Source organism: Eptesicus fuscus, chromosome 10, assembly GCF_027574615.1.
Source record: "Eptesicus fuscus isolate TK198812 chromosome 10, DD_ASM_mEF_20220401, whole genome shotgun sequence".
Lineage (NCBI taxonomy): Eukaryota > Metazoa > Chordata > Mammalia > Chiroptera > Vespertilionidae > Eptesicus > Eptesicus fuscus.
This window is the reverse complement of record NC_072482.1, coordinates 55,009,501-55,027,999: the sequence shown is the minus strand read 5'-3', so window position 1 is coordinate 55,027,999 and position 18,499 is coordinate 55,009,501. Positions and strand designations below refer to the sequence as shown.

The 18,499-nt window shown below is 39.7% G+C and overlaps 1 protein-coding gene across 2 annotated transcripts in view; it reads right to left on the bottom strand.

Annotated features, from left to right (window-relative positions):
- The window catches only part of GRIK2 (glutamate ionotropic receptor kainate type subunit 2), a 571,111-nt gene extending 554,412 nt beyond the window's left edge, over positions 1 to 16,699 (bottom strand). For both annotated transcript variants that reach the window (XM_054722387.1, XM_054722388.1), the window contains exon 1: positions 16,585 to 16,699. In XM_054722387.1, the coding sequence (XP_054578362.1) occupies positions 16,585 to 16,699 (115 nt within the window). The remainder of the gene's footprint in view (positions 1 to 16,584) is intronic.
- Positions 16,700 to 18,499: the final 1,800 nt, after the last annotated feature.

Sequence of the window (18,499 nt, the reverse complement as noted above, 5' to 3'; positions counted from 1 at the left end):
ACAGCTCTTCCACATTCAAAGTTTCAGGATAATAAAAAGGGGAGGGATGCTTTTGGATGCTTTCTAAGTGCAAGGATTTTATTTCATTTAAGTCCTACAAATAACTGTATACCTGAGGGACTCGTATCCTTATTTTTTAAATAAGAAAAATGAGACTAGAAGGTTGAATAACTTGCCTTAAGTCACACACCCTGTACGTGGTGAAACTGGCTCTGGGATACTGATCTTTCCAACCATGCCTTTTCCAGATCAGTCTGGAATTTGGCTCCTGGCTATATAATAGGTTGTGTTTTTCATAACATAAACTCTTTTCTAAGAAAATGCATGGCAGTATTCCAAAGAGAATTCTGTACCCCCATCCTCTTAGGGGAAAGAGAAGTGATTAAATTTTAAGATACAACTGTGGCTGTATCCATGTGCCGACAAATCAAAAAATACTGACCTTAAAAGCAATCCAAAAGGTTAAGAAGAACACATCATGGTAACTAGAGGAGGGGTGTTCAGGAGGGCATGGAGTGGCAGCACATAGAATCTCTGTCTTATTAAAATGGGACTAAAAATATTTGTGCTGAGGTTGTATAGACTCTATTAGAGGATGGGGTAGTGTCTACCAGTTGTGGAAGTTCGCATTCTTACACAGTGTAAATTGCTCGCAGGCATTTTGCTGTGCTAACATTGAAACCACTTTCCACTCTCTGAGTGGGACAAGTGGCACCTCCTCCCAAGCTGCTCTCAGATACTGAACCCAGGAGAGCACCTCTGATTTCCCACTCCTGAGATCACAGCCTCAGTCTGCCTCAAAGGCTCCAGCCACACATTTTCATACCATTTTTCCTAGGGATTTATGAAGCCTTAATGTGTCCAGTTGGTTTTTTTAAAAATCTGATCTCAAATAAATAAAACAAATAAATCTACTATTGAAGAGTATGCCCTTTAAAGAAAAACCTGGGTAAACTAAGCTAGCAACAAACCCGGAGGAATTACCAATTTCCAAATGTTAATTGTTATGTGGAAGAGGCTTTTGAAGTTCAATTTAATTTCCTGAAAGCCCCAAACAATTCTATTTCCCCACAGAAAATAATTAAGCATCAGGGATGATAATGTGATTAGCAAGTAAAACACCTGGAATTTTCCCAGCAAATCAGAAAGCAAAGAAAGGACTTCTGTGAAACCACATCACAAGCCACAAAAGCCCAAGCTAATAGAAAATAAACACATAAACGTGCACTGAAGAGCCATCCTCATTCTTGGAAGCAGGCAAGGAGGGCCAGGCCTACAACTGCACAGAAATAATGTGCCATTCATGCACCTGTCTAGAGTTCTACTGAGTCCTGGTTGATCATCTGGGCCCTCATGTTCTTAAAGGGCACCCCATGGCCTGAAGCACCTCATAGGACTTCTGTGGGGTCCAACCACATTTGGGAGAACAGAACAAGATCTAAGTGAGCCTGAACCAATTACAGAAAACAAGCATTTTTTATGGAAAAAAATAATAATTAAATGGTTAACTGATTCATGGATTGATTATGTTAACACTTTTTAGGTACTTATAACCTAGGCACTTCACTAAGTACTACATATGTTTTCTGTTTTAATTCCAAGAATAACTGGGCTGGATAATATTACGATTGCCATTTTACAGGTAAGTAAAAACTTAGAAAGATGCAGCAGCATGTCGCAATCATAAAGCTCAAAAGGCAGCAGAGTCAAGTTCAAACTCAGGTTAAGTTCAAGCTCATGACCCTGTAATAGAAGAACTAGCTAATAAATGAGAAACAGCTACATAAGAAAAAGTCAGCAACTGTTACACAAAAATACCTGATTACAAAAAAATTATTCACAATAAAGCATTAAGTGAAAAAAAATTGAAAACATGTATAGTAAGATTCAAGAACAAATTTCAACATGTCACTTATGGGGAGGTTATGGGTGATATTTATTTTCTTCGTAATTTTTCTATATATTTTCCATTTTCTACAATAAATAGTCATTACTCTTATAGTCAACCAAAATATTTGTTTTGCTTTAATTTTGAAAAGCTAGCAAATAGAAATAAAATGATAACAGTGGTTTTGGCTGAATGCCATAATTAGGACACACTTCTCTTTCACACTTCTTCATATTTTTCAAATGTGCCACAAAGCGTTCCTTCATGACCACAAAAATGAAGTTAAACACTCTAAAGAGCTTCTTTCTAGAATGTTTACTTGGATGCCTGTGTTGGAGACTACCAGTGGCCCTTCAGTATGCCTTCTCCTTGTCTTCTATGGGAATAGATGCAGAGATTTTCTGCTGGGTGTTTCCTGTAAGAGGACTCTAATTCCCATCTGCCTTTGCACCCAGGTATAGCCATGGGACTAAGTAAGTTCCTACCAATGGGACGTGAGGTAAAATGGTGTGTGCAACATCCAGGATGTGTTCATCCTGCTATTGGAAAGGTGCAAGAGATCACTAGAGCTCCATTATAGACCACAAGAAAGGCTACACCAGATGCCAGAATAGAGATTTTGGAAACAGCATGGACCCTAGAAGGCTGCAGATCCACTGTACCATCTAGTAACTGCCCAAGACATGTATTCCAGAGAAAAGTGAACACCTACCTTGTTGTCTTGGGATTTGGGGGGGACAAGGGAGATTCTGTGATGTCACTGAATCTATATCTTAACCAATAGCGTACTCAAACACTTCAAATAATTTAGGTGTGCTCCCTCCCACCCACCCACCTCTCTCCACGTACACATACATTTTAATAAATTATATCTAACTAAATGTCAATGTATTATAGTAAAAATCAATAAGGAAGTTTTTAAAATAAAATATTGAAAAGGAGCCAAAAGTACAGAATTAAAAAACATACAGATTACTGCCTATCAGGGGGAAAAAAATGAGAGTAGCACTAGAAACCTCCATATAATGTATTTTGAAAAACAATCAACCATACATTAGGGAAGTTTTCATATTTACTAAAGTTTTAATTATTTATATCTTGAATTCCAATGATTGTATAATGTCAATAATCAAAGAACTGAACCAGATAAAAATGCTGAATAAATATTTGGTAAATTGAATGGCAATTTAAATAAAAACTTGAATTAAAATTAATAGGAAGCTCTCAGATTCTCCTTACATTACTTTATTTTCTGGTGAACAAATTTAGCCTATCTCTCTTTCTTGATAAATAACCCCAAAAGAGAGGGAGGGAGGTTACGTATACTAAATAGGGCATTTTCTTAATATATAGTTATTTTTTATATTAAAGTGTAGTGGCCTTATACACAGTAGAGAAGAATAATTTTTTTTAAAAATTGAGGGCTAAAATCCTCTCCACAGTTCACTTATGGTACTTTGAAATCTTAGCTAAGATTCTGTTCTTGTTTATATTAAAAATGCTGATGTATTCTGGCTACCTGCTAGGAAATAAAAGATGTATGAAATTCAAAGTACTTTGAGAAATTCACTTTCATTACCCTTTACTTGTGGCCATCAAATTTAGTAAAGTCAGAAACTCCTACCAAAGACAATAAATGTGCATTCTTGAATAAATGTAAATTTATTAATTTTTATTCCCTATTGTGAATATTTTTTCATAGCCTACATAAAAAATTTATCCTACACAAATGGTAAGGTTATAGGCATAGCACTTCTACAACTATAATTGGATAAATATATATGAATAAAACCTACTGTGAAATTCATGCCATAAAAAGTTTTTTTCATATTTGTCTTCCAAAGGACTGCATGCCAACAGATATACTTTTTGAAATTATACAGTAACATGTTCTCAGTTGTTATTCCCCCTCTGAACTGTTTAAATTAAAAGAACTGACAAAATTTAAGCACATATTTTTAAATATAGTTGAGTCCAAATAAGAAAAGTTCCAAGGAATGGTAAAGTTAGCTCGATCAGTTTCTTCAATATTTCTCTTGCAATTATATCAAAATGTGATTCTTTAAAACATTATAATCTCTAACCAATCTATAATTGTGCTACTTTTAAATTGTGCCAGGAATTAGGCATTTCCTATACATAATTTTGTATGAAGTCTTCCAGATGGGAAGTTAAGTTATAAAAATGTACTTAATAAACTGATATCTTACCTAGTAGGCAATAAATATTGAAAACAGTTACCAATAAATTTGACAAAGATATTATTAGTTTTAACATTAAAGCAGTATATATAATTATTGACAATGCCCACCTGAAACAAATATATAAGAGAATTCTGGTTTCATTCCAAAGGTCGTGTCCAGATTTCAACTCTTGGCACCATGATCTAATGATGACGCAGAGAGTATAATCAGAGCACTGGGGCTGGGGCAGGGGTGGGCATGGTATTGTCCAAGATGTTTCTACCTAGGCTGGGCTCTGCTTTCAGCCTAGATTCTGGACCATCTTCATGTATGCAAGACAACTAAGTTAGGGGTTCTCAATTAGAGCAAATGTCTTCTGGAATTTGTTTCTGATAGATTTGGAGACAACAAAAATTTTAAATGATCTATTAGGGGCTCCTTTAGTAGGAGGTTGAGAGGAAAAGGTCCCACAACTATATATCATCTTAGACATTATTTGTAAAACAACACCTGTTTAAGATCCCTTTGGGCTGTGGGGTTGGCTATGTGAGTATGAATATTCTAAATTCTTAGGTTTTAAAGAATCAGTCAGCCTTTGGAACGCTGACAGTCCAACACTGTGTGTGTTCTGTGAGGCATGAAAAAATATCAAAACAACAACACGTATCTCAAAAGTCACTTACTGTTTTTCATAGCCTAGTCATAATTATCAATTGCCTGTTCATAAATCTTATGCATGTGCCCATTAAGAGGAACTGCCAGGCTGGTGTAGCTCAGGGGTTGAGCATTGACTTATGAACAGGAGGTCACAGTTAGATTCCTGGTCAGGGCACATGCCCAGGTTGTGGGCTCTATCCCTGGTGGGGGGCGTGCAGGAGGCAGCCAATCAATGGTTCTCTCTCATCATTAATCTCTCTCTCTCTCTCTCTCTCTCTCTCTCTCTCTCTCTCTCTCTCTCTCTCTCTCCTTCTGAAATCAATAAAAATACACTAAAAAAAGAAAAAACAAAGAGAGGAACTACCCTGCTGGTGTGGCTCAGGGGATGAGCGTCCCATGAACCAGGAAGTCAGAGTTTGATTCCCAATCAGGGCACATACCAGAGTTGCAGGTTTGATCCCCCTTGTGATGCATGCAGAAGGCAGCCAATGAATGATTCTCTCTCCTCATTTATTTTTTTTCTCTCTTTCTCCCCTCCCTTCCTCTCTGAAATCAATAAAAACATTTCTTGTAAAGAGAAACTATAAATATTTTAAGGTAAAACATTCCTTAGAATTATCAAGCTCAGTGATTGACTCAATATAACTGGGAATTCTCTTCTGTTTATTTTAAGTACATTACTTAAAAGTTTTCTTAAAAAGTAAAGGTATTATGACTATGCAGTTGTGAAACTACGGAATTGTGAAAAATGACACATTTTAAACCACAGAATCTCCAGATTTGGGATCTAGGAATTTAAATTATGTAAGGCTCCTTCCATTCTGATGTGAAACAAGGTTTGAAAACCATCAATATAATCAAATTTTCTGGCCAATGTTTGAATCTAGTCTACAGAATCCCTACTTAAAACAGACATTTTGAAGGAAGCAAAACTAGAATTAGATTTTAATGAATAGTTGACATATTGAGCAAAAAGGAAAAGAGATGCATTTTAGAGAACAAGCTGGGATGAGTGATTGGATAATTACCCCTAGTCTCTAAGAACGCTTCCCCGAGGGATCAATCCAGAATCCTCAGGAAAAGATGACTGAATGGAACACTGTTCTGCCTTCACCCACCAGAAGCAGGAACTCGGCTATGTCTTCACATACTCCAACATCAGAACTGCTTCCAGGAACACACAAAAAAAACAGATTTACGATAGGAGAGTATTTTTTAATCTGCATTTAGTGCATTCCTCCTTTAGATTACCGTAAAAATCTTGAGACTTCCTCTCCTTCATCCTACTCCTGACAGTTGGCAATCATTGATCCAAAACCTCACTATCTCAACATCCAGGAGATTTTCCTAATAAACTCCATAGTCTGAAGTTTTGAAAATGTTTTTAAAAATTCCAAATGTAAAATTGTATTATAAGTTGAATACATTTTTCAAAGGTCTGGATTCTCTAATATAGCACCACTGGCTGTGTAAGGAGATGGGGGTCTTCATTTCTCCCTATCTACCACTATGTTGATCCTCCCAATGCTGGGTTTGATCTCAAAAAAAAAGTCAGAGGAAAATTAGAGGGTCCTTAGGGAAGAGAGGTGAGGTTACTGATGTAAGGGTGATACCAAAGTCTATTGTGCCTTAAAGAATAAGCCCCAGAAAGACTGCCTAGGATAGCTCATGGATGAAGATGCCAACATAACCATAGAAAAGTCCCACTTATCTACCCCAAGCAATTGTAGTTAATCTGAATGTTTGTGAAACTTTCCTGAATCAACACAAATGGATCAAATACAGTCACCAGTGTGTCTACAAAACTTGAAGGATTGCTAAAAGTTCATCATAGGAAGCTGGATAAAGAATAAGGAATATATGAAATCAGCCCTGGCCAGGTGGCTCAGTTGATTGGAGTATCATCCTGTGCACCAAAGGTTGCAGGTTTGATTCCTGATTAGGGCACATACCTAGGTTGCAATTGCAGGTTCCATCCTCTGTTGAGGATGTCTGGGAGGCAACCTATTGATGTTTTGATGTTTCTTACATCACATCGATCTCTCTCCCTCTCTCCCTTCCTTTCCCTCCCTCCCTCCCTCCCTCTATGCAGTTGTGAAAAAAAGTAGAAAACCTTAACCATATGACTTAGCATGATTTCTTTGCTTACCATTTTTGCTTTTAGTTGTGATTTGTTTCCTACATATACCTGGGGTATTTGATAATGCCTATTAAATTCCTGATGTTTAAAGAAGACAAAGAAACTATCAATTTGTTGTTCCATAAAACTACCAACTCAGACAAAAATTTGTTCTATTAGTCAGTAAATCCTTTGCAATTTGTTTCTGATAGCTTCAGGTGCATTCCAAAGAAAATTACTTGAGAATAATATTTAAAAGGCAGACTATTGTAAATGTTTACACACAGTTTAAGAAGTTGAATGAATGTACATGTGATAAATTTTATTTTGTTCCACATATGTATAGTAAATAAACAATTAAACTTTCAATCCCAAAAGTCCTTCTCTGCCAATAAGCCCAGAGTTCTACACATTTTCCTATTAATTCCAACATTATCTTTGGGAGTTAGATGAAGTTAGATGGATAGGAAGTAACACACACTCTATAGACATGGAAGTATTTTTTCTAATTTATAGCCACTAGATGACAAAGTTAGGAGTAAAACTCATGACTGAAACAGCTAAATTCAGGGTCTGGAGTCCTGAATTCATGTAGACTTAGAAAATATTACCAACAATGAACTCACTACAAAAATTATTTTTAATTAATTTAATTTTTTATCCTCACCCAAGGATGTGTTTATTGATTTTAGAAAGAGGAGAAGGGAGAGAGAGAGAGAGATAAACTTTGATGTGAGAGAGACACATCAATCAGTTGCTTCCCATATGCACCCAGACAAGGAATCAAACCCACAACCTAGGTATGTGCCCTGATCAGAAATCAAATCCACAACCTTTTGGTGTATGGGATGATGCTCCAACCAACTGAGCCACCCAACAAAGGCTAATTAATTTAATTTTTAATTTTTATGTAAAATAATTGTAGTATATATTATAGATATGTTTCAGACAATGGAGATCTCTTAGAATTAAGACAAAACATTGAGAGTGCATAGTAGGCAATTTATGGTATCCCTCAAAGAAGCTAACTAGTTTTAAATTGTTCTCCAATGCATTATCCTTTAGATTAACTGGAAATTTTTCCCTATTTAATCATTTCCTTTGGCCATACATGTAAAAAATTATTCCTTTATTTCCTTTCACAATTTCACTTAAGAAGCATCTGTGATCCTAGACCAAGAACTTCTTAAAGGCTTCAACGATCAAGGACAAGAATGGGTCCTTTGCTTTCATTTCAGTAAGACAGAGAAAAGAGACCCACTTATTCTTCATAAAATTCAAGCAGCAGACTAAGAAACCACTTGACTGCTTGTTAAATACCAAGTCAAGTCCATCTTTTTACCTTCAGTAGCTTTCCAGAGCCTACACACAGGTGTCCAAATCCTGTAACCTAAATATATTCAAGCTCTGAAAAAGCAAGGCCTTATCTATCCTCTGACAGGGCTGGTCTATTCCCTGTCCCAAAGCTCACTTTCTTAATTTCCTTTTCTTCCTCTGATGAATCATTCCTTCTCTCCTTCCCTTTCACACAGTTCTTTACAGGGCCCAGCAAGAGTCTCATCTTCCCTATAAAAATGCAAGCCCACAATAATCTCCTTTATACAACTATTATAGATATTTTCTACACCACTTAATTAGTACTTTAATATGTATATATCTTTTTCTTTAATTGGATTACAAACTCCTTGAGGTCAGAAGCTGGGTCTTGGAATTCTGTTTACCTGACACATAATATATATTCAATTATTATTTGTTGAATGAATGAATATGATGAAAGCTTTGGACACAGGAAAAAAGAAGGCCTAGGCAGCATGGGAGAGTGGGAAGGAGAGAATTAAAGAAAGAAGAGAAAAAGAGAGAAAATGGATAATCTATGGGATGCTGTTCTATGAAAGAAAAGGTGGAAACAAAGTAGACAAACATCTAGAGGAGCCACCAGCTCTTCCTAAAATTGATGCAAAGCACAGAGTCAAAAGATACACTGGGAAAATGATATAATTCACCGAAAAATATCACTAAGCTGACAGAATATTCATGTTTTGGACTAAAAATCTGACACTAACTAGCAATGACCAGAACAAGCTACTTAAATGCCCTTGGCAATTCATTTCTAAACTCAGGACATTAGACTTGATCTCTACAGTGCCCTTTGGCTTAGGTAATATAGAAGTCTATGGTTTTCCTTCATCTTAGGAGAGCTTTCATTTCATTTCTTCTGGGCAAGGAGGGACCTGAATACACTGAAAGCTATGAACTGAATACAGAATTTTCAATTAATATAAAAGGGGGGGCAGGATAAAAAAGACAACACAAAACAAAACATATGCTTAAGACTATATTAAAGCAGAATATTTCTTTAACGTTTGCTTTGCTTGTTGGATCATTCCAGCTGAACAATATTCTCATTGTAACAGGTGAATGACTCAGAGCTAGAGACAGAAATGGGAATTAGAGGCAACACCTTCCAAACACTTGCTCAATGACAGAAAAGTAACTTACTGGTATTGGTTTAAAAGAGTGTGAAAAGCATTTAAAAATCCTTTTGATTGGGAGGAGATATATCAATAACAATGTAAAAATATCACTGACATCTTACTTAAGATAATCATATATGCTCAAAGATTTGGACTAATTCAAGCAAAAAGATCAATTTATAAAGCATTGTGATGTCTGGCAGTAAATCTAGAAAAGACTGTGTATTAAATGGCTTCTCTCTTTTTTTCTCAGCCTCCCCCTTCAAATCAGTGCTAATCACTCAGGACTCCCTTGGGCATCTGATATTTTCTTTTGTATCTGAGCATCTCTGTTACAGACAGAATCGATTGATCTAATAAACTCATCCTAACTTTACAGTGCTCTCCCTTCCAGAATATACTTGTCTCAAAACAAGGCCTTGGAACAGGGCAAATGCTTAACCAAAAGGAAGGACAGAATTACATGTACCAGTAGGGAAAATATCTGAAAGTCACAATTTCCTAGACCTTTTCATAGCTTTACACATAGCTCTGCTATTTAGTGACCCAGCTCTCTACTAAATGCAGAAAAGAAGTTGTTTTTAGTTAAGGAAAGAAAGGGCTTAAATCAATCTATAGGTAAATGCTACATCTGAGTGCAGCTGTGAATGAAGAGGAGCCTCCAAGGTCAAATATAAAAATAGAATGAAAGATAAGTCCTGCAGAAAGATTTTGAGGGTCTTCTCTAATGTCCCACTCACATTAGTTTTATCAGGTTAGCTACTTTTGTCACTTTAAAAATAATGCAATATAAAGTGTTTTGCCCTTAAGGTGTGAGGCAAGAGATAAATGAGCCTTATTTGTTTGGGGATCAATAAGGATTGAGGAAAGCATGTGTTTTAGAAAACCTGTGGAATGTGGGGTGGGATGGAGGGTGAAAACTGGTGACCTTGGGGAGGGGCAGCCACATCCAACCTAGGTAGCTGAGTGCTCTAGGTTGGGTCAACTCCGAATTTTTTAAGCAGTTTTTACAACTATGTGCAATTAAAATTTAGGGGATTTTTACATAAAAACTTGGGTTTGGGGTTATTCTTTAATAGTCAAAGGATCTGGCAATTTTGAGTAGACAATCCCACAAGACAAGAAACAGTTGCAGAGAACAACCTCATCTGGGACTGAAGCTTGACTTTCACCTTGGCACTGACTCTCCTTTAGTGGCCCCAACATAAAGCAAGGAACTGCCCTTTTTTCTGAGAGCAGAAGGAAGCTGAATACACTAAAGTATGGTAGCCTTCAATGCAAAAGTTTCAGTAAGAAAAAAGAACAAGATTAAGATGACAACATAAAACAGATCAAATACCTATGACTATTGAAACTGTAGTAGAACATTTCTTTATTATCTCTGCAGTTTCTCTACTACAGATAAGCTTTGTTTATAAGAAAAAATTACCAATAATGAAACTTTAAAAAGAAAAGTCAAATTTGTTCTTGACAAAAAGTTACAGAAAAATTCATCATCAATAGTTATCCTCAACACTCTATATACTCTCAGAGAATGTTAAATGTCTTTTGTTTTTCAAATAAGAGAGACATATAAGTCAGCTCTGAGAATTATTTTCTTATTGAAACTTGTTCCTAAACCTAGGTTCACAGTATATGATGAAGGTCTAAAGAAATTTTATTTAACCTACATTAAATCTTGATAACGCACTAATGAGTCTTTTAAAGAGATAATTTTAATTCCCCAATCTTCAACCATAAAGACTATATAGTGCTAATCTGCCTTGCCCTTTCCATTAAACTTGTTAAGGACGTTCTATTTAGTCAGCACCCGGAATGGGCCATTAAAATTCTTGTTCGGTAAGAGTTGTGTTCAGTGCTCTGTTGTTTTAAATTCCATTAAATCCAAATGGTCTTTATCGCCCCATGACCACCGTGACTTCAATCAGCCAATTTAATTACCTTACAAAATTGTCAGCAGAAGCAGCAAAGAAAAACAGGAAGCCCTATGACGTTATCAGATTGAAATTTCCCCCTTCGGTGTTTAATCTAGACCAGTCAATAATGATGATGTGCACCTACTTCCTTCCCGTTCAGGAGCTTTTGACCTTACCTTTCATGCTAAGATTTAGGGTTTAAGATTCATTTAAAGCACTTCTACTACCTTAATAACTGGTAAAATTGAAAGTGCATAGAAGATAAAAGCTTCACCACTCAAATGCAAAGCAAACCATTCTATTTCAATACATCAGACCATCCTACTGTGGAAAACCTAGTATCTCCTACAAATCCAGGCAGTATAGATGCAGTAGATTAATGGCGTAAGTATAGATACCATTGAATGACAGTGAACCACTTTCTACTTGGTGTGTAAAAAATGGACACTCACGATTTCCAGGGAATAAATGTAATTGGTGCTACAATAACTCAGTAAAATTCTAACAACAGGAGAAAATGAATTCCTCTCATTCGAGTTTCTATTACAAAACAGCACATGTTTATTACAGAAATTTTGATAATTAAAAGAAAATCAAAGATTGTCATCATTATCATAGATAAAACTATATTTAATGGTGAATACTACACCCTACGTTTGGTCCATGGCAAGTTCCTCCTTTGTACGGGGGCAATTCACATTAACTTTCCTGCGCTGAGTAAATGTTGAAACAGTGTCCTTTGAGAATTCAGGGAATGAACACACTGCAATGATCACTTGAATTAAACTAAAAAGCAAAGGTGTCTGTCTGAAGAAATGTCTACTGACATGTAAACCCATTTTCACTGCTGAAAGACCACCACACAAAGCCAGGAAATGTGTTGAGCTCCATGTGTCTGGATGGAAAAGGGGAGCTATTTCTGGAGGACGAAAATACCATTTTTCAATGTCGTTTTCTGAAATGAGTGTGCCTCCTTTGATGGATCACATCAGAGTTATTCTTTGAAGCTTTAAGAATAAGTGAGAACTTATGTGAAAATCCTTTTTTTTTTTTTTTTAACTGTGGCCGTTGTGTTTGCGATTCTTGGAAAGACTTCCCTCCCCTGCTTTCCAGAGCTCAGCTGAGCAGGTGTTCAGGCTTTATCTGTTTCAGGCAGTGGCCGCTATTACTGCCGTATCCCTGCCTCCTGAGAGCCACTTTCCCTGATTCCAGATGTAAGACCACTCCTCCCTCCCGCCCACTTCACCTCCCAAAGGAAGAAAAATCTCTTTCAAAGAACTTGTTGAGAGTGGCGGCTCCTAAGCTCAGTCAATTCATTCACACTCCTCCACGCTGTAGTACATCTGCTACTAATTATTTATATCTGGGATCACATGGGATGTCCAGCAAATAGGGGAATTTCCACAGGAACCCTTTCTGTTCCCTCTCAGGCCCTGGGTTTTATTATCGGGGCTGTCCCTGAGCTGGCTGCCTTCATCTTGGGCATATGTACGGGAAGGAGGCTATAAACCCTGGACCTGTGTGGGGGGCGGGTGAGGCGGACCTCACCTGGGACACCTTTTAATAAAGGCTTCCTAATGGCATGCTTAAGAGAAAAGCTAGGTTGAAACAGCTAAAAGGAAGAAGTGGCCCACCACATGCTCAGCTCCTTGGAAAGAACTACCTTGGAAGAAACTGCCCATGAGTTTGTGAGAAGTTTGGGTTGCTGTCTTTGCTCCTGGCATTCAAATGCCAAAGTCCCCAAAACCCCAAGCAGGACTGCTAGCCCTGCACAGAGCTCCATCCAGAGCGTGCTTCAAATCCTCCCCACACTTTAGACCTGAAGAGAAGGGGGTGTAAATAACAAAACAAAACAAAAAATCTTGAGGTCCCGCGGAACCCACTTTCACCTGGGAGGTGGTGGAATTGGGGACCATGCCCCCAATTGAGGATCCTGCCTCACTCTGGCTAGCTGCAGGGCTGGGAGCAGCTTCCAATAAACAAAGGTGCCTTGTTTACATAGCACACTGGGGCCCCAAAGCTGGAGCAGTGGGGAGAAGCTGGGCTGGGGGCATCCCAGGGCCTCCACACTCTCATAAGCTGGCGGAGAATGTCTGACCAGACCAGCCTTAGGGAAATTGACTTATCTAACTGTCCAAGATCCACCTTGTCTCCTAACAAGGTGCCTTCTCCTTCTGGAGAAGCCAAGCTGATGAAGCCCAGATATTGCCACACCCAAGGCAAGAAGCCTGCCCATCCCCTCCTGAGGAGCTGACCCTGGGCTGACCCCCAGGCTGCCTTAAAGCCTCCCAGGAGCGCCCAGGAGTTCCCTAAGAAGCAGCTGAGGAGTAGGCCCCGTGTGCAGCCCTACATGGAGCCATGCAGGTTGGGATGGGGAAGTAGGGAGCACACTGGCATAGGTACAAGTGGGTGAAAGCTTTTTGGGCACCAGAGGTGAGTCATTGTGCCAAAGTGTGTTGGGGGGGAGGGGGAGGGGGAGGGGGGAGAAGTGGGGGAAAGAGAGAAGAATGGAGAGACTCTGCCAGGTACCCTGAGCTGGGAAATAGGGGAAGCTAGGAGTGGGAGTGGGGTAAAGGACAGACAACATAGAGTGGGTGAGCATGGTGGTTGCCATGGCACTGCTGTGGTGGAGGCAGTTGGCAACTGCTAGCCACACCTGGGTGGATGAGGGAGATGAAAGAAGGGGCTGGCTGCCACCTTCTCAGACAGTCAGTGGGTCTCACCCACACCCCATGGCTGTCCAGGGGCAGCTGCTCCAGGAGCAACTCCAACCTCTTCCCTTCCAAGGCACAGGGCCAGGGAGGAGGCTCTGGTTCACCTTTTCAGCCCAAGTTGAAAATAACCTTTCTCAAAAGTGGCAGGTATGTGTTCAGCCAACCCTACACTCCGCGCAAAACGTGTTTTCCCCAGACAAAAACAAAACTCCCACCATTGCATCAAAGTAGCCTCAACAGGGAAATAAATGTCCCAGTGATTATAATGCACACAGTCCTGCCCCCCAACTCAGGTCAGAAGTCAGAGAAAATGGACCTCCACATGGAAGGTGTTTGAAGTTAATGGAGAAAATACCAGGTTCTTTAGAAACTGGGCTGTTGGTTTAGGGCAGTGGTCGGCAAACTCTTTAGTCAACAGAGCCAAATATCAACAGTACAACGATTGAAATTTCTTTTGAGAGCTAAATTTTTTAAACTTAAACTTCTTCTAATGCCACTTCTTCAAAATAGACTCGCCCAGGCCGAGGTATTTTGTGGAAGAGCCACACTCAAGGGGCCAAAGAGCCGCATGTGGCTCGCGAGCCACAGTTTGGCGACCACGGGTTTAGGGTATCAAGGCACTGGTGGGAAGGTCTTTACCTACTTCCTTACTTCTTAAGGAGATTCTTAGTAAGCATTGGTCTAGGAAAATGTATTTTTGTGTGTGTCAGCTCTTTTGGAAAGCTGCTACACACTCTGCTACAGTCGCCAAGATTTTAATATGAAGATATGAAATGATCAGCGAATGTAACAATCTAATGATTCAGCAAATATTGTGCTGCAAGACCAGAACAGCAATAATTAAATCTTTAGAGTACTGGTTCAGTTTTCCAGCTGCCAGGGTTCCTTTTTTCCCCCAACCCAGTCTGCACACACACTAAGGCACACTCATTCACAAACACACTTCAGAAGAGATCTCAATATTCCAAATAAGTAGGTTGTACTACTCAAAATATTGGCAAAACTACCATCCTGTAGCACTTACATGCTCGGAACAGAACAGCTGACACATTTCCAGTGATAGAGGGACCTGTTTAATCTCATCCAAAGAAATAAGCATTCCAGTGGACGCTTGTTGCTAACAGCAACGTGCTTAAGTACCATCTAAAGGCATGAAAAAAGAAGGAAAACTACTACAGTAAGAATCCAGTTATAACCCATTGTCTTTTTTTTTTTTTTTTTTTTTTTTTTTTTTTTTGTCATTACCAGCCTTCTGGACTCCAGGTCTTTGTGTTGGGAGAAGAGGAAAGTAGGGCTCCCTTTTTCTGAGAAAAGCATTCCTACCCTGGTTCCACAAAGCCTGAGAGAGATGATAAATTTTATCATTATAGAAAAAGCACATGGGGAGAGGAAAGGGAAGATGCTGTTGACATAACAGGAGATGCAGGCAATCACTCCAATTTAAATTTGATTGAGTGACTTAATGTATCTGCTTTTATCTCAACGGCACATGCTCAGGATTTTATGGTCTCCTGCACTCTTCGGTCTAAATCCACTTGAACTGTCAAAGGAGGCGCCCACAGTGGAAGCATTTCCCGGGTTGGCATTCTTCTCTCTCTCATCTCCTTAAGGGAACTTTCCCCGGCTAGTCCTGCTCCTACTAAAACTCCATTGGCCATCAAGAGCAGCTGAGCTTTGCCCACGCTTCATTTCCTCCAAGCAAACCTTCTGACCAGTGTTCCCACGTAAGTCTCACGTTCAGATTTTCCCCTGTGCTCTCAGGAAACCCCAATTCCTCGGGAAAGCAATAGATTCCCCTAATATATAACTGCTCCCTGCGCTCTTTCATCGTGCCACCGTGAAATGAAGATTTAGACTCCCATACACAACTACCCTCCGCCCCAATCATCACTGTTCATCATTTACTACTCCAGGACGAGCAGTGTGGCAGCTTCCCGAGGAGGGCTCACAAGTTGAAAACAAACAAAGCCCTTTTCCGTAGGACGCTACTTCACTCCAGCTGAGTAGAGCCTTGAACCTTACGACGATATTTTTAAGAGCTTCGCGCCCCTCTACAGGCTCCAGGGATTGGGAAAAGTGGTGACATTGACCGAAAAAAAAAATCTCTCTGATGACAAAAGAATTCAAAGGGGCTAGTGCCTTCCACTTGCAGACCTGTCCCGGCCCCAGGAAGAAGCGCTGGGACCACAACTCGCCAGAGTTAGGAGTTTGCAAGTATTAACTCACCAGCCCCGCAAGCTGGGAGATGGTTAGCCCGGCGCGCTGGTTCGCGCGGACCTCACAGCCCGCCAAGCCCCGAAGGCTCCCTCCCGCGGAGACAGGTGGGCTCCCAGGTGCTGCGCCCCCAGCGTGCGGGGAGGTCGGGCAGCGACCGCGACCACTACCAAACACAGACCCTCACTTCAACCTCCAGCTGCTTTTCTCTATTTATTTTTTTTTTAAGAAAAGGGGGGGTGGGGGGGAGAAATGAAATAAAAGGCCCTAGGGGTTTTCTTTAAAACCCGGAGGCTTCGGAGCAGTGGAACAGGTTGGAATGAATGGAGCCCACCCGCTGGGCGGTGCGAGCCCTCTGTTTACATCCGCTGCCTCGGAGCCAGACACCCAGGAGCTGGGGAGCGATGGGGAAATCTTACCAAATCTTAGTACATGTGTAGTTCCTTGGGAATATCCAATCCACAGTAAGCAGAGCAGGAGTTTAAGGGTGCGCCTGAAGACTGGATTACTTAGAACCGGAGAAATAATCTTCATGGTGTTTCTGTGTCCACACGCGGGGCACCCACTTCCCGGATCTAGCGATAGGCTCCCGGTGCGGGTAGGAACGAGGCTGTGTCGAGTGGTGGCCGCCGGCACACGATCAAGGCATGGTCACCGAGAGAGGAAGGAGTCTCCGCTTCCCAAACCCATTAGCAATCGCTGCATGTTCTTCACTCACTGCGCCAAGAAGCAACCTTCCACTGCAAGGGATGGTGGGACATCCATGTTAGTCCGGGAGCATCCGAGAGAAATCCAGCACGCACACCCACAATGTCCGGCCGCGCGAGCCTGGAGAAGCAAAGGAGGGGGAGAAATCAATAGGAAATCCAGCCTTGGGAAACGGCCGAGGCGTCCGTAGCGAGCTGCCACCGTCCCCGCACAAAAGGCGCTTTGCTCTCAGAGATTTTGCCAGGCCCTATTCTACTGCACTGCTGCACGGCTTCTGACGTGAAGCCAAGATTAAGTGAGAAAAATTGAGATAGCTGCTTGCCTCTTAAGGCTCCCTGCCAGTGAGCTTTCCCATATCTATTATGCAACCGATGTGATCAGCTGCCTTGAGTTACAAGAATGAAGTCGGGTTTATTTACATGGGGAAAGTGTTTTTGTTTTCACGAAGACTCTTTGCCAAGAGAGTGACTAGTATATGCAAGCGGACTTCTTACAATCAATTGATGAATTGTAATAAACGACAGGGCAAGCTAAGTCAAAGTCACTTAGCCTAGGACTTGTGAAAAAGGAAGTGATGTAAGACAAAGGAATTTATTGCAAATGTAATTTGTGCTTAGGTTGAAAAGAGGGTCTTCGTTATACTTTTAAAATTTTGTCCAGGAATGAAGAGAGATTGGAGTGCAGTTGGAGAGGTGAAGATAATCATTTAAAACTTGAGTGGGACATTCCTTGATTACTACCCAGGAATAAAAGTAGGTTTCTTCAAGTGGCCTTTGGGGGGGGGGGGGGGCGGGGAATGTTGGATTAAAATTAAAGAATCATATCTTCCCACCCATTTTTAGCTCATCTACAATAATTGTGCATATGTAAAAAGACAATGTGAATTGGTACAGCCAACTCCAAAGTCTTCAGTAATTTTGCCCAAACTTCTTCTTAGTTTTTTTTTAATGGAATATTTTATTTAAGAGGTGGAATGTGGGATTATGACTTGAGCAACATTGTCACAGCTTTTTCTAAAAATGCCTTATTATTTCCTAGTATTCTGGTCAGAATAATTAAGAGTTCCCAGGCAGTAACTGTCTTGGCTTTCACAAGTGGCAATTTAGTCAAGGAAAAAAGTACAGAGAAATATATTTTCTATTGAAATATATTTTACTGTTGAAATAGTTACTATGCTCTCTTCCATGCATATATAAATAAAAAATATCCAATCCTGATATTTTACATTAGTAAGTGAAACTAAGATGGGTAGTAATAAACATATTGCTATATATTATTACTATTAAGTGATCAAGAAGCACAAGAGGCAAACTGCTAAGCCTGTACCTTAAAATTAACCTCTTTTTCATACCAACTAATAGGGCATTAGGTTAAATCTTCTGAAAAAACATAAAATGCCTTATTTGAAGAATATCTAATTTTTAAATAGTGATATGAGTAATCTTTCCTCCAGAAAGCAAGAAAACAATGAACTGTTTTCATTCCACCATAATGATTCCCTCAATATATTTTTTCTTATGACACTATAAAATGCTTATTTGAAAATAAACCTACATTTTACAAAGGCATTAAGTGGGCATTGATTTTATTTTTAAAATGGAGGCATAACTGCAGTGTCAAAAATAA